The 16405-nt window shown below is 40.9% G+C and overlaps 1 protein-coding gene and 1 long non-coding RNA gene across 3 annotated transcripts in view; one reads left to right on the forward strand and one right to left on the reverse strand.

Moving 5' to 3' along the window:
- PIKFYVE (phosphoinositide kinase, FYVE-type zinc finger containing) overlaps positions 1-14300 on the reverse strand; it is an 81602-nt gene extending 67302 nt beyond the window's left edge. Inside the window, exons 1-6 of one of the 2 annotated variants that reach the window (XM_019446183.2) lie at positions 14215-14300; positions 10577-10757; positions 8150-8302; positions 7851-7886; positions 4550-4668; positions 3676-3847 (exon numbers count right to left, since the gene is read on the reverse strand). In XM_019446183.2, coding sequence (XP_019301728.2) covers positions 3676-3847; positions 4550-4668; positions 7851-7886; positions 8150-8302; positions 10577-10748 — 652 coding nt within the window. In that variant the 5' untranslated portion in view covers positions 10749-10757; positions 14215-14300. The other variant, XM_053905414.1, reaches the window with a different exon arrangement.
- A 10-nt stretch (positions 14301-14310) lies between these two features.
- Positions 14311-15990, forward strand: LOC109265145 (uncharacterized). The gene is made up of 2 exons (XR_002079050.2): positions 14311-14770; positions 15533-15990. It is a non-coding gene; the product is annotated as an uncharacterized LOC109265145 (long non-coding RNA).
- Positions 15991-16405: the final 415 nt, after the last annotated feature.

The raw sequence follows: 16405 nt of genomic DNA on the forward strand, positions 1-16405 counted from the left end.
AGCTCAGGGCCTGGAGCCTGCTTCAGATTCTGTACCACCCTCTCTCTCTGTCCCTCCCCCACTCATGCTCTCTCCCTGCCTCAAAAATAAATAAACATTAATAAATGGTGTTTTAGGTTTTTTTCATTTTAAGACTACAACTATGTAGTGCTCAGTTTTTGTTAAGTTATGCATATATTTTAAGCAAAATTAAATACCACTTGTTGCATTAAAACTAAAGAAAAATATATCCACTGCAAACAGGACTACAAAAAGTGACCTCCAGTCTGGGATAAATGACAGTGTTAGGACATACCACCATCAGCTGACCAAAGTAGAACTGCAGTAAGGAAGTGAAATCACATCCTGCAGAAAGGTCTTTAAGTTCCCACAACAAAGGCTTGGTTTGTTTCTTACTCTAAGGAGAGCTCCCTTAACCAGTCAGCGATCAGAATAAAAATGACCACACCAACACAGTTCAGCCAAGCCTGAACTTGAAAGTTTTCATTTCATGAAGAATCTTTATCAGCAAGTGCCTGCTGAACACATGCCTATGTTATGTGATGGGATACAAAGATCGATGAGACAGCTCTCCCACCGAAGAACTCAGTCGGCTGCGGTGAAAGACACATCTAATGAAGAAGTTACATGACAGATACAGAGATATTACTGCTACTACCACCAATAACTGTTCGATATTCATTCATCCCTTCCCATGTGCCACACATTATTCCGGGTACTTTTACGTTTACTCACAACTACAACATACAATTGCATCCAGCATGTCTTATCCCATTCGCAATGGGTTGGTTAATTTTATGTGTCAACTTTATGTTTGGTCAAATAGTAGTCTAGTTGTTGCTGCGAAGGGTTTTTATAGATATGACTAACGTACACAATCTGTTGACATTAAGATTACCCTCCATAAAGTGGGTGGGCCTCCTATCTTAAAAGATTTTTGTCAATTTAGCAGGTATAATGAGATAGACTGGTTGCTCCTAACTGCACTAGACAAAGTGGGGGAAAGAAAAGGATGACCTCAGGAAGTCAAATTCCCAGGTCAAGAACTGTACAAATTACCTAGAAGTTCCTATGTCTTCCCTGAAAGAAACCACTATCTCCTATAGCAAAAGAGCTGAAAATCAAACTAAGAGTTTCATCCTGCAAGTGGCTAAATTACAACGCACACTGAATTATTAATCTTGTAGTATGACTGCTACTAAAATAAGGGCACTGATTAGGAAGGAATGGAATCCTGAAAAGTAGAATGGGGATATATGAAAAGATCCTGATGAAGCGGGGGACACTAAACCCCAAAATTCTGCTGAGTCTTCTTTGCCTTTCTTAGCCTTCACACCCTGTCAGAGATTAACCCTGCTTTGCCTGAGAAATCCAAAATGGCCTGAGTTTGCTACCTTACCAAACACTGCTTATTCTCCTCAGGACCCACTCCCACCACCCTCTTTGCTTCTAGTGTTATAACATGACTCAAGTCCCCACAAGCCCTGAAAGGTAAGGTATAGTGTAACCCATGAGAAGGTGCACTACACTCCAAAAGAACTACATGATTTTTCTAACTTACAGGGACAGAAACTCAGGGAATAGGTGTGGAAGCAGACATCAAAGATATAGAATAGTGGAAAGAACATAAAGTAGGACCAAGCTGATTTTTGATATGAGCCCACTAAGCAAAGGTTCTGGATGGAATATCATAGCTTGAGGGGTAAAAAAAGGGCTCTAAGAGTCTGGTTGGTTGGTTGGTTGGTTGGTTGGCTGGCTGAAACATGGACCAAAAGCAGCCTATACTAAAAGAAGTTGAAAGGCCAGAACTGCCCTGGTATACAATGAAGGAAGGGATGCAAAGAAATAGGAAGATTATAATGTCAAGAGAGGATTTACCAAGCAAGACCTGCTCACTCACCCAGGAGGATCTGGAGCCTATGCCTTTCATGACCATGAGAAATAAATTTGTGAGGGGAGCCCCAGCATCCCTGTAGAGCTTTGTGGTCACTGTTCTCTGTAGGTCAGAAATTACAGTGGGAAAACTGCTGCCACTGAATTGGAAAACCTAAATGCAACGGAGACCATTAGATCCCAGGGTGGCGGGGGCCAAGTGATGGCACTTCATCGCCAATGACAAGGTGGGCATGCATACCACAATAGACAGTAGAGTCAAAGCAGCAATCAGAATAGTCTGACTTATAGGACCTGTGGCAGTGATCATGGTGTTCCTAGAAGCGAATTCAATGGGCAGTCCACTAAATTCTTACTTGATTTGTAGAACTCTAGATCAAGTGGACAGTAGTCTAACTTAAATCAAAAACAGTCATGGCTCCCCAATTCTCAGACTTGAGCCATTTATAGACCTAGAATTCCATGAATGAAGCAGGAAGGCTGGGTCCCCTTGAGGAAGAACTCCACTACACTGCCAAAAATGTATACAGCCCTCCCCAAAGGGACCTACAGCCTTTTATCAGGGTGACTGTGCATTGAGAAAAAGGTTAACAGTCAAACTTTGGGGAAGTTACTGGACTTTGGCTCTTAAGTGACACTAATTCCAAGGGACCCAACATTTTACTGTAGTCTGCCAGTCAGAGTAGGGGCTTACAGAGGTCAGCTGATCAACAGCATTTTAGCTGAGATCCATCTTCTAGTGGGTTCAGTGGTTATTCTGTCATTATTCCTCAGTTCTCAAATGTATAATTGGAATAAACATACTCAGCAAATGGCAGAATCTCTACATTAGTTCCCTGACCTGTGGAGTGAGAGCCATTATGGTAGTTCTGGCCCCCAGAACTGTAAGAAAGTAAATTTCTGTTGTTGTAAGCTACTCAGTTTGTGGTATTTTGTTATGGCAGCCCTGGGAAACTGACACACCAACCATATTAACAAGACCGGATTTTATCCTAAGGGTAATGGTCGCTCTGAAAGGGTTTCAGGCACGGGAATATCCTGACATGATCAAATTAGCATTTAACAAAGAATAATGACCAGAACGTGGAAAAGGGATTAGACAAAGCAAAAAACGAAAGGTAAAAAAAAAAATCTTTTAAAGGCTATAGCCATAATCCTGATGAGAGACAACTGAACTCTGAAATCTGTAGCAGTTTAGTGATGGGAAAAAAAGTGAGTAAAGCTAAGAGGAAGATCTGCATAGTAACAAAAATAATTTGAGAGATGCCGAGAGGGTTTCTCTTTTTGGAAACTTCTGTCCACCTTGCACTCCCAAGTCACTGTATAAATCCACACATCATTATTTTTTTCTGCTTCAACATATAATTTTAAATCTCCATATTGCTACAACTCATGAAAGAACATGAGTAAGATGCAATTTTCTAAAGCACAGTATCATACAACTCAAGGAAGATCTGCACTTTGTAAAATGAAAACTCTCGTGGTAATATACATTAGTAATGTCCCCTAACCATCTTGTCTAACAAATATTAACACTCCTATGGTCTTTGCTAGCACCTATGGCACACTATCTTTTACCCTAGTTATTTATGAGCATGTCCACCTGCTTTATTATTTGACTGTAAAGTCCTTTAAAACAAAGTTGTATCTCCCTCACTTGTGTCCCCCATGTCTCACACATGAAGCTCCAAAATAAAAACTGGCTTCACATTGGTCCTGTATTACAACGACTTATAGTTACGATCTTTAAAAACTGTAAAACTTTCAATGAAATGCATTTACCCGTATAGCCCATAAATTTTCCAGGGATTTCTTGATTACAGCAACGACTGCAAAAAATCTGCCCACACAAGCGGCAATGGTGTCTGCGCCTAAAGGTTGTAAATTTCTCACTACAGTCGTAGCACTCTTTACATTGGCTGTCTGGCATCCAGTATTGCTTCAGGTCGCTATCCTATAACAATAAAAATATGCGAAATCGAAAATATGAAAAGATGCAATGACAAATATGGTGCTAATCAATACCCTACGAGGTTTCTTTTGCAAAAACTGACAAACCATTTCGAGAATTCATGTGGGAATTGGCCAAAATGACCAAGACAATCTGAAACAAAAACAAAGTTGAAGGACTTACATTACCAGCCATCAAAATTTATTCTGAAACTATGGTAATTTTAGACAGAAAATCAGTTCAAGGATAGAAAAAAACGGGAGCTATATAACAGAAAAGAGAGCCCTGGTACACCCGCACACATGATATGTGGACTCGTGACAAGATTTATAATGCAATCAGTGAAGAATGGTCTTTCAAAACCAAAATTGGTGCTGGGTCCATCTAGACATCCATGAGAAAAAAATAAAGCTTGACCCCAAAACTTCACATGAATAATGAAGTTTCTTGAAGAAACTATGGAAGACTATTCGCTGATGGTGGGCTAAATAAATACCTCTTAAACAGAAAAGCACTGACTTAAAACAAAAAGCACTAACCATAAAGGAGAAAAAAATTTATAAAATTAAGAATTTACACGTAAAAATACACATTCATAGCTGAAGGAAGTACTAACTGGACATTCTTTCAGGTGGCATTATGCCAATTTTAGTGGGTATGGCATGAGGCCCATAGAAATATTTGATAAATGATCTTCTCAAGTACCTGGCTTTTCCCCTCCATGATTTCCTTGAGGCGTTTTAATACTGTGCTGAGGCTTCGAAGCTGAACAGCTGTACGAGGGTCATGACCTCCAAAGGCAGGCTCTGCTTTCCTTCTTGTGTCTGAGTCAGATTTACCAAAAAAAAAAAAAAAAAAAAAAAAAAAGCAACCTTGTTATTAGTCCTGTCTATGCAAAAATAAGGCATGTATGAAGATATATATGCGATGTATAGTGCCTTTTACTATTTACATAAATTTATGTTCTCCCAGTCAGTGATATGGATTGAGAGTTAAAACTAGTCTTTATAGGGGGTGCCTCGGTGGCTCAGTCGGTTAAGCATCCAACTTCGGCTCAGGTCATGATCTCACGGTTCATGAGTTCAAGCCCTGTGTCGGGCTCTGTGCTGACAGCTCAGAGCCTGGAGCCAGGTTTTGATTCTGTGTCTCCCTCTCCCTCTGCCCCTTCCCCGCTCGTGCTCGGTCTCCCTCTCTCTCAAAAATAAACAAACATTAAACAAAAACCCAAAAACTAGTCTTTATAAAGGTAAGAGGCTGTTGGAAGTATTTCTTACTACCATGTAAAACATTGCTTCACAGGCAAGTAAGGGCTACCTAACACAAGCACTGTCTAATAAGACCACTGAGAGTTTTGAGGCCTCTGCCAGATGTACTGCTTAAATGGCCCCAAAATTCATTAATGATTTATTGGGCTCTTTGGTCCCAAGCCATAATCAATACCGGCTAGAAATTTAGCAGAAGAAAAGGCAACCTCTATGAGTTAACCTAGCTTAGCCTATATAGTCAAACAGTAAGCAACAGTCCAGTTCAGTCTACATACAAACCACCTAAGCCTCATTGAGCAGATGATCAGAAAGTTTAATAACCCAGCCCCCAAAGACTCTGACAGAGTTCAGAACATCCAGGGTGGTAATTTACCCACAAAAGTCCCTCCATCAAGTCTAAACAGATAAAAATGCCAAAGAATTGCTAGAACTCCAATCCTACCCTTTCCTGCCACCTCCTTAACCCTGCATCTCCAACTGGAAGGGATCACTTACACTTTAAATAGCAATACTTATGCCAGTCCTATCAACAGTAAAACAAACCCAAATTCAGTTTTGTAGCCAAAATGGGTGTGCCCACCAAAGCTGTCATGTTATTTCATTTTGCAGCCAGATTACCACTGAAGCTACCACCTATTCCTGGCTCTGGCAGTTACAAAACCTAAGTCAAGCGAAGGTGGCTTGACAAAAAGGCTGACATCTCTGTTAGCTTAAACTCATTAACCTAATAACCTATGGCAGATCAGGATGGAAAATACACCACCTTAAATCTTCTCAAACTCACTTATTTGCTAGTTGCCTTAGCTGTTCTTTGTCTGGGCTGGATGGGACAGAAAGGATTACCAAGAAATGAGAGGTTGGCCTCTAAACTGACAAAGAACTCTAAAGACAACTGAATCACAGAAGTGATTATTGAAACTGTACCTGTTAGAAAACTTAAAAACTTTACCTTTCTATAAATAGTATTACCCTAATTTCAGCAGATAACTCAGATGTGTTGTTACTAGAATAAAAGGTACAAGTATTAGAATGACCAAAATTTTGAATATCACAATATAATAAAAAGCAACTCTCCGTAATTTGAGTTGAAAAAAGAGGCAGACGAAGCTGTTAGAATTCCAATAGCTGTGCTCCCATGCAGGGACAACAAATAATCGTGAAGCCCCTTCTAGCTGCTTAGAGGTATAAGAGAGTACTAATAGCATCATTCACTGGAGAAGGAAGAGCGACACTGTTCCTGGAACCAACAGAATCACAGGTATCCGATGGAGGTGACAGAGATCTGAGAGGAAATCTGGTCTAGCACTCTGCCCTAAATAACCTTAGTTGTTTCTCCTGTAAAATGGATATTGCATAATTAAATGACTTCCCTAAAGTCACATAGCAAGTAAATTGTGGAATTGCAGCCTTTTGTTAGAAAAAGGAACTTGAGGGCACCTGGGTGGCTCAGTTGGTGAAGTGTCCGACTTCAGCTCAGGGCATGATCTCACAATTCGTGAGTCCAAGCCCCACATGGGGCTCTCTGCTGTCAGTGCAGAGCCCGCTTCAGATCGTCTGGCCCCCACTCTCTCTGCCCCTCCCCGCTCATGTTCGTTTTCTCCCTCTCTCTCTCAAAAATAAGCAAACATTTAAAAAAAAGAGAGAAAGAAAGAAAAATGAACTTGATTGGTCAGTCTCAGGCTTCTGAAGCTTAAATGCTTCTAGCAGCTAAGGTAGAATCAAAGAATCAAACGGAGTTGATAAAAGAAAGTAAGGAGTAGTGGAGATTGCAGCAAACTAGACATTACAAGCTCCACCTTGTGATATTTAAATTCAAGTTCATCAAAACACCACGACAAGGTGTGGTAGGCTGTCAGTTTGTAACCCCTAAGAGATTAGATTCTAGTCCAACTCCTCAATTTGACAAATAAAGAAATTCTATGCTTAATTCAGCATAGGATTTAGTCAGACCCCTCCACAAAAACAGTAGTGTTGCCAGAGGTCAGGTTCAAAAGCAAAGGAGCTTACTGAGCTTAGAGGTTAAAGTAAGGATGGCCTCCTTTCTCTCTCCCCCACTTCCCACTTTCTGACTCTTCCTTCCAAATGGCTGATGTAACCCAGGCAGAGGCTCACTGCTCTGGGAAACCTGCAGTGGTGATGCAGCCCGCCCCACTCCAGTCCTTAGGAGGTCGTAAACTGAGTCTGAACTAGCTAGAAGAGCTCTCTCACCAACCACCATTACCTATGCCTGCCCACTTTTCACTCGAGGATCTCACGGGGAAGACTGGCCAGACAAGACAAGATCTGGTGTTCAGGGACACTTGACTTCTAATGCTGCCCCCTCTTCCTCTATTATGTCACCTCTCACTGCCTTTCTTTTGCCCCCTTGAGCTGGGCAAGCCACTGTGCTGAGTTTAATAATCTAACAGAGAAACTGACTAACATAGAACTCTAACATAGAATCTAACATAGAACTGACTTTGTCTAGTCTCTCATTCAGACACTGATCCCCAGCCTATACTCATCAGAAAAGCATGAAAATGAAGGAGATGACTACAGTAGACCAGGACAGAGAACAAACAGGCAAGAGCTCAGCTTATCCAGCCACAATGACAGTCCGCATCCCAACAAGGACAGAAGGACAAGAGCAAGGGGCAGCCCACTAACGGAGTTGAGAGTTCTGCAGCCAGAGGCATGCACACCACATTACACTAGCCATCCCAAGAACAGATGCAGAATTAATTCACAAAGTTGAAACTAACCTGTATTCTCCTGGGGATGTTGCAAACTGTTCTCTTCTGAAACCCAAGCAAGTAATTAATCAAAAAAACAGTCAAGATATCTGTGCTTGGCCTAAGTTAAAATTTAACAAAATGCTTAAGAATTTTTTTTTTTAGGTATCAACAAATTCTTTCACTATCTAGGTAACAGTTTCATGAATTCTGAAGAGCACCTGACTATTCCAAACAGCAGAAAAGTTAAGTCACTAAATAACCTGGGAAACACAATGTCTGGAAAAATCTAACACACAGAGAAGAATGAAATAAGAACACTGTCTCACCTAATACTGCTGAAGATCGCCGCTGGAGTTCCTCATTAAGCTGTTTTTTATAAGGTGTAGGTGACCTCACAGACTGTGTTCTTGAAGGGAGCTGAGGGCTGGTCCAACTTCCACTTAGAGAGGGCTGCTCTCCCTGGCCCCCTTCCACTCGCTCTGTAGCAAAGGAAAGCTTGGCATTATTTGCAAAACTAAGACTCAGAGTTCAGCAAAGAGAAGGAACAGATAAAACTGTTCTGAAGATAATGTATATACGTAATATATGCATAACTAAAAACTAGCTTAAAAAAAGATATTCAAGAAAGTGGCAAAATTATGGGCCAATATTTCTTCCTTGGCATGTGATCTCCAGTTTGTTTTACTTTTCATTAGAAATACCTTGAGCATATTAAAGGAAACAGAATGTAAGCTTCACACAAAGGCGAAAATTTTTTTTATCTGCTTTGTTTATGGGATAGATCCCATGCACTATTAAAACAGTGCAATAGTGGATAATAGGTACTCAATAAAAATTTGCTGAATAAAGAAAAAGATTATTGTCTTATGATGACTAAATATAATGTGTAATCCCACATGAGATCCTGGAACAGAAAAAGGACTTTAGGTAGAAACTGAAGAATGAATAAAACACATACTTTAGTTTATAATACTGTGTCAATAATGGTTCATTAATTGTAATAAGTGCACTATACTAACGTGAGATGTTAATAACAGGGAAAACTGGGTGTGGGGGTATATGAGAATCCTGTACCATCTTCCCAATTTTTCTGTAAATCTAAAAGCAAACAATAAAATTTTTCTAAAAAGTCATTACCTTAAAAATGGACTAACAGGAGATTTCATAGAACTTTAAATTGACTACTAATTAAAGTCAGTTAATACTGGAGCACCTGGGTTGGCTCAGTCAGTTCCAGCTCTTGGTTTTGGCTCAGGTCATGATCTCACAGTTCATGGGATCAAGCCCCCTGTCAGGCTCTGTGCTGACAGTGCTGAGCCTGCTGGGATTCTCATTCTCCTTCTCTCCTCTGCCCCTCCCCTGCTCTCTGAATGAATGAATAAATAAATAAATAAACAAACTTTAAAAAAGTCTGTTAATACTATTAAAATTTCTTCTGAACTAATTAAACTATTAACCCTCAAGTTCCTTACAAGAGGGATTACTTTCTAATGCATTTCAAATAATACAGCCAAATATAAAGCAGAGATAATAGGCCATATTTTTTTAAATTTTTTTTTAAATGTTTATTTACTTATTTTGAGTGACAGAGAGAGAAAGAAAACACCAGCAGAGAAAGCGAGAATCCCAAGCAGACTCCATGCTGTCAGTGCGGAGCCCAACGCAGGGCTCCAACTCAGGAACCGTGAGATCATGACTTAGGCTGAAGTCAAGAGTCAGATGTTTAACTGAATGAGCCACCCAAGGCGCCCCTATTTTTTAAAATTTTTCTTCCAGGTAAAAAATACCTTACTTCAAAAGAGCTCACTTAAAAAGTACCTTTTCCCTTCTAGTTATGGAATGAACAAGTCATGGATATAAAAGATACAGCATAGGGAATATAGTCAATGGTACTGCAGTAACGCTGTATGGTGACAGATGACAGCTACACTTGGGGGAGCGGGGTATAACTTGTCAAAATCACTATGCTGTACACCTGAGACTAATGTAACATTAGGCGTCAGCTATACTTCAATTAAAGAAATAAAAATAAGCAAGATCCCAATTAAGGAACATTTTGTAAAATATTTGGCATGTTCTCTACAAAAATGTCCATCTCACAAGACAGAGAATAGGAGACAAAAGATAGATGAAAACTATATGCAGTATGTAATCCTGGACCTGATCCTGGAATGGAAGTTTTGAGGGCAATGCATTTGTTTGGAATACAGACTGTTGATTAAATAAAAGTCCTGCATGATGTTAAATTTCCTTATATAAATAGGTAAAAAGTATCTCTTCACTTGATATTATTACACTTACATCTTAATCTAACAGGTTTAAGTCAAGAAGCGTGCTGACAGTTTCAATTTTGGAAAAATAGGAATCTTTCCTCCCAGGTGCTGAGTCTTCTAGTTTTATGGCTTTAATTAAAATCTTTTGGCTATTTACCCCCATAAAAACAAAGTCCATTCTGTGAACTTAAGAAAGTTGAAACATATTAAGAAACGAAAAAAAAATGCTACCTTCAAAGAGGGATCTCCTTTTAACATTATTTTTCAATTCAGACCTTCAGTTACCAATAACTAATAAGATTACAGGGAAAATTCTAGCTTTCTTCTCTTGAGCAGCAAACCCCAGTGACCGATGATTAAAGCTATCTCCTTGTTGACATTTCACATTCTTGCAAAGACACAGCATGAAAGCTGAGCTGAACAAGAGAATTTTAGAAAATCAAAATTACAGGTTCTCTGATCTGTAAGAACAAGTCTTACCTTTGTTAAATCGAAAGAGATTTACAAAAGAACTATACGCTGATTTAAAAGGAGGTTCGTCCTGATCAGGAGTCAAAGGTTTAAAGTGTGTGAGATGAGAAGGACTAGTAGGAGATCGAGGCAAATCATTAGCCGAGTCCAATGTTGGGGAAGTCTTATCATCTGTGGCCATTTCATGAGTCTAAAAAACAAAAGATAGGAGTTGCTAAGGAAGCCCAAAATTTGATTCCAAACAGCATACCTAAATATCTGGAAATCTGACTCTGAAAACTCTGATCTCTGAAACCAAAGAGTAAATAAATCTAGTTTAGTATATACTGCAAATAAAGGCTTAAAAACACTGCAGTCTAGATCATAAGGAAGGGTGTCAGACAACTGAAACTACGATTACACAGCCAATCTAATTTTCAACATTGCTATTTAATCTACAGAAAATATAAAAATTATTAGTAATTTGGAGGTAAGGTACAAATGTGAGCAGGAAAAAAGAAATAAAAAGCATTTTCACATAATTTATATCTTTTCCATTTTAACTTTTTTTTTGGAAAAAGAGATAACTCAACAGCTGTTTAAAGTTATAAGGAAAACTGGTTTTACACAACCATATTAATTCCTCAAAAAATTTTTAATTTATTTCAATTTTTCTTTTAAAAATATAAAACATAAATATTTCCAAGAAAAGAAAATGAAACAGTCATCCCTTAATGACATTTCTGTACAACCTCAAAGATTTCTTCAAACTGTGCCTCATCTCCTCAAGAACTATTCAAATCAACAAGCTGTTCCTGTCATCTCTCCTCCTAGGCACGTGAATCTGGTTTTTCTCCTTTTAAGCATAACCTCATATAGACATTAAAATGAAGATCTTCAAGAGCTTTTTTTTTTAAATAACCAAAAATGATAGTTCAACCAAAGTAGTAAAGGTAAGCACATCACCAGATGGAGGGTAGAGAAAAACACTGATGTATCTTTTCTGCCGTATTAACACTTCAAATTAATGACAACCATGAACTACGCATAACTGTAGTCATTAAAGTACTACAGATGACTTTTGATTTTTGTCATCTACTTTATATCTTACAAAGAGGACATCACACTCCCACAAAACGCTTTTCAGTTTCAAAATCGTATCTACCACCTTGTTTTAATTTTACAAAAATCCTGGAAAGCGCACAGAGCTGGCCTTACTACACTTTGCCTTTGAGGCAACCAATGCACACTGAACCTAAAGTGACTTTCTTGAGGGTCACACAACTAGTCAGTCAGTGGTAGAACTGTAATTACACCCCAAGTTTTATCCCAGAATTCCTCTTTAGATCGAAATTATTATTGTAGCTCTTCACAGACTTCAATTCCAGCCTATCTAAATTCCTGATTAATAATTTAATTGATTAAAGCAGAAATGAAACCATGGACTTGAACATGATTTGGCAATAAATGTTTATTGGTATGGGGGGGAGTAGAGGAGGAAGAAAAAGAGGAAGGAGTGTTGAGGAAAAGGAGGAAGGAGAGAGATGGAGAAGAGAGAGGAAGGAGGGAGAAAGGAGGAGAGGGTGGGAGGGAGTGAGGGAGATGGAGGGAGACAGAAAGGGTCTCTAATACCACCTTCTATTGGGGAGAATAGTCAACAATTCTAAATTATCATGACAATCCATATTCCAGCATAAAAGATTCTGAAGCAAGCTGCTAAACGAATTTGTGTCAACTCAAAATGGGGGGGGGGGGGGGGGGTAGAGAAAAAGGGGAAGAAAAAAGAGTACTAAAGACAAAGGATTGTGTGATTGCAACAACCACCCTCAGGCTTGGAAAAACAGTCCACATTCTACTGTGACATAAGTAGCATCTGAAGCAGAGTTAGCAATCTGCATGAAGAATCTCAGCGTTACTACTGAGGGTCACCCATATACAAAACTATTAATAAGCTTTGGAGATGTGAGCATAAAAATTACCATGAAAACGCTCAGCAAGTGCAGTCTCTGAAACATAAACACAATCACATAGCTAATCTTAACAATTTCATAATGACACCAGCATCTTGAAAAAACTGCCTTACAACTCTTATTCTCTGGCAGCTTAATTACTGTCTGGGATATAAACTAGGCCTCCTTGCTGACAGGCAATTAGAAATATTAACCTGGCCTTCCAAATGCCAGTACTTTGCCTCTTATTTCAAGGCTACCCCACCACACACTATCTCGGTGATGAAGCCAATGTGAAGGCTAATCAGGTATTACACGTAGAACACAGGCCAGATCCACTAGCCAATTTCAAAATATAGTGGATGAAAAAATCCAAGTATCAGCTGAATAATTTCTAAATACAGTTTTTAAAAATACTCAAGACATATCTAATAATGCAGGCCAGCTGAATACTAGAATTGTCAGTTTCCATCAACAAAGATTTTGTTGTTCAATTTTTGACCAACATGCCAACAGAAACACTAAAGGAAGACCACAACGTGATCCACATTACTCTTCCCAGAAAGCAGAAAATGGGAGCCCACAGGAAAAGAAGAAGGGAAAGTTGTTTTGCTCCACAGAACAGACGACCTGCCCAATCTTTGTCAAAAGCTCAAACCCAACCAAAACAAACAAACAAACAAACAACTAAGGCTATTTTTGAATCCTGATAGAATGAAAGTTTTGGAGTGGCAGAAAAGGAGATTCAAATAAGTTTGAAATAAGAGAGTGCAAAACCAAACCACTACCTCTGGTTTTAAAAGAGTATGCACTGAATCAATAAATGATAATTTAACACATACCTACACATCTCAGATAAACATAAATAACTTGCTTTCTACAGAATTCTAGCACTTCTCACATTTCTTGAATATCTTAAAAATAATCTCTACACTGGGCATATCTTAATTCTCTAAAAACATCCATCGCATTTCATCCTCACGCTTTTGCTGGGAACATTATAAGCAAAGGTAAAATACTAAATGGGAAATCAAGTCTCCTCCTCAAGAGACTTTGAAACATAGGTAGTAATGGGATGGACTCAAGTAGAAGAAACAAATATTTTTAAAGAGGTCTGTTCATATTTGAAAACCCACTACTGGTGTCGTTTTCTGCAGCTCAAGAACTTTCTTTTTCAGTCTATGGATGCACCTCTGACACACAGACTAGGAGCTGATCCATCAGAGAGGGAGGAGGAACGGGACTGTGCACCTCCGAAATAAGCTGAGAGACGTGGGACAAGAGAGGGGCAAGAGAACTTCAAATGTTTCCAAGGAAACCTCTTCAAGAACAGCCGCACCCGGCTCCCAGACCAGGGGCAACCGGGGAATCGGGGAGCCGGCTTGCTGCGGGTACCGGTTCTCTGCCCTTCGTTGCCCACCCTCGGCCACAGTCCGGCCTCCAGCCACGGTGGTGAAGCTTCAGCTCTCGCCTTCACTTCAGCCTTCCCCTCGGCTCTGGCCCCGGAGCTCCCCAAACCGGCCTTCTTCCTTACTCTCAGCGCCAGCCGGCCGCGCGCCAGGCCCCCTCCCTTACCTGCGCCTCCCGCCTGGGCCCCGCCGGCCACCCTCCACCCCGGTCGCCGCTTCACCCCGTTCAGGCGCGGAAAGCCAGCTCCGGAGCGCAGCGACGGGGGTACTCGGGCCGCCGGCGGTTGCTGCAGGAAGCAAAGCCACTTACATGGTTGATGCGGCTTCTCCCTTCCCCCGAAGGCTCCGCCCCCTGTCCCTCCTTCTCTCCAATCCGCAATTCTCCCGGCCGCCGGCTCCGCCCTCTTCTTCCCGTCCGCGCCACGTTTGGATCAGACGCCCAGGCAAAAAGAGTCGAGTTCAGATAGAGTCGTCCTCGACAGCTTGGCTGGTTAGGCCACCTCCTCCTTCCCAGAGGAAGGCAGGGCGACTGCATGCGTGAGCGTCACGCGTGTCGGGTCACCGGACGGGTGCTGGCTGGGCCACCGCGGTTACCGTATGTGTTCGATGACATGGGCTCTCGTAATATGTTACCGCGCTCAGCGTTCCTAGGGACTGACACTCAGGAGAGCGACGACTGTTGTCACACTTAAGTGACTCCGTCAATAACTGGCCAGGTGACCTTAAGCAAATTACTAACTTCCTTAGGCCCCCTGCCCTCTTAACTGTAAAATGGGGCTGATAACAATACCCACTTCACGGACAGTTTTTTTGAAGATTAAGGAAAACATGGCACGTAAAGCCTTTGGCACAGCGCCTTACCCAGAGTAAGTCATGGGAGCTCTACAGCTAGTGTTTTCATTCAAGTTGTGTGTTGCCAAGACTGGGTGCCAAGAAAATTACCGAGCCTGGTCTTGCTCAGCCTGGCTAGCATTAATCCATCTTTTTGTCCTGCTGTGAGCGTTGTGCCCTTAGCTGAAGACAACACGCCAAAACCTGCTGACCCCAACGGTGGGACTTGGCAGGGAGGTCAGAAAGTTAATGAAACCCAAAGTGAGGTGCTATTTTAATTCAATTCTCCAGGCCCTTTCCTCGAGAGTTTTGACAAATCCCTACCCAGTTTTCCTCGAGTTACCCTCCTCAGCGGATGGAGAATGGCGTCAAAACCTGAAGGCTGATACCACTACAGGGAAATCCCGATCACCATCCTCAGCTGGGTCCCTCGGCAATCATCCTCAGAGTGGGTAGTCTGCCCCCTCTCCCCTCCGTCACTACTGTTCCACATCACACCGTTCCTCGTGCCCCATTACCTGGACTATTGATCTCAGCAGAGAATCTCACCTACCTGAGTCAAAAGGCACAGGCTATTGGGTGTGACCTCTAACAAACCTCCCACATATTTATGATTCTGAGTCTATTATTATGATGGTACTATGCTTATATTCCTTCCTGTATTATGTATTAGTTGTATTTGTACTGAAAATAGCTTTTCCTTTTCTTCTTTTTTATATTGATTCGTATTGTTCAATTGATTAAACAAGGAGGCCATCAGGCCATTAGTCTGAGACTTTTTTTCTTTTTTTTTTTAGAAAGAGAAAGAGAATGCCCATGTGTTGGGGAGGGGCTGATGAAGTGAGAGAGAGAATCCGAAGCAGCCCCCAGTGCAGAACCGAACTCGGGGCTCAATTCCAGGACCCTGGGATCATGACCTGAGTCGAAATCAAGAGTGGGATGCCCAACCAACCTAGAAGGCCCCAGAATGAGATGGTTCTAATGATTGAGTAGCCTCTGTAAGTAAACCAAAACCAAAGCCTAGAATGCCTCAAAAGTTATGAATTTGAAACCTAAGGACAACCAATCACCAACAGCCACCTAGGCTTTCCTAAATATGCAACCGCCTAAGATGTGGTCAGTCAAATAATGTTCTTGCTTTGCTTCTGCCTCTACAAGTCTTTCCCCTAGCTCCCGTCGGTGGAGTGCTTCTGATCATTTCACATTTGGCAGTGTCCAATTCCTGCTCAAATAAACTCTTAGAAATTTTAATATGCCTCAGTTTATCTTTTAACGGTATCAGTACAGACTTGTGTTTTTTTTACACTGTTATGATTCATTACTGCCACCACTCTTTTTGATAGTCAAGTTGTCCCTAATTTGCCCAGTGAGAGGCCCTTCAAGCAGCTCCTGTGTACATTTGACATGCCTTCATCACTTTTTGAGCACTTCCTTACTTTTTTACCCAATAAAATATGCCAGACTCATCTTGAACTATCCTTGATCTAAAATTAGTTCTGTAAGGATCCCTGATTCTCTTTAGTAGGAACACAAAGATATTTTTAAAAATCATGAGATTCAGGGGCATCTGGGTAGCTCAGTGGGTTGAGCTTCTGACTTCAGCTCAGGTCATGATCTTGCATTTCATGAGTTCGAGCCCCGCGTCAGGCTCTGTGATGACAGTTCAGAAC

Source organism: Panthera pardus, unplaced genomic scaffold (assembly GCF_024362965.1).
Source record: "Panthera pardus isolate Hobbes unplaced genomic scaffold, ASM2436296v1 HiC_scaffold_10, whole genome shotgun sequence".
Lineage (NCBI taxonomy): Eukaryota > Metazoa > Chordata > Mammalia > Carnivora > Felidae > Panthera > Panthera pardus.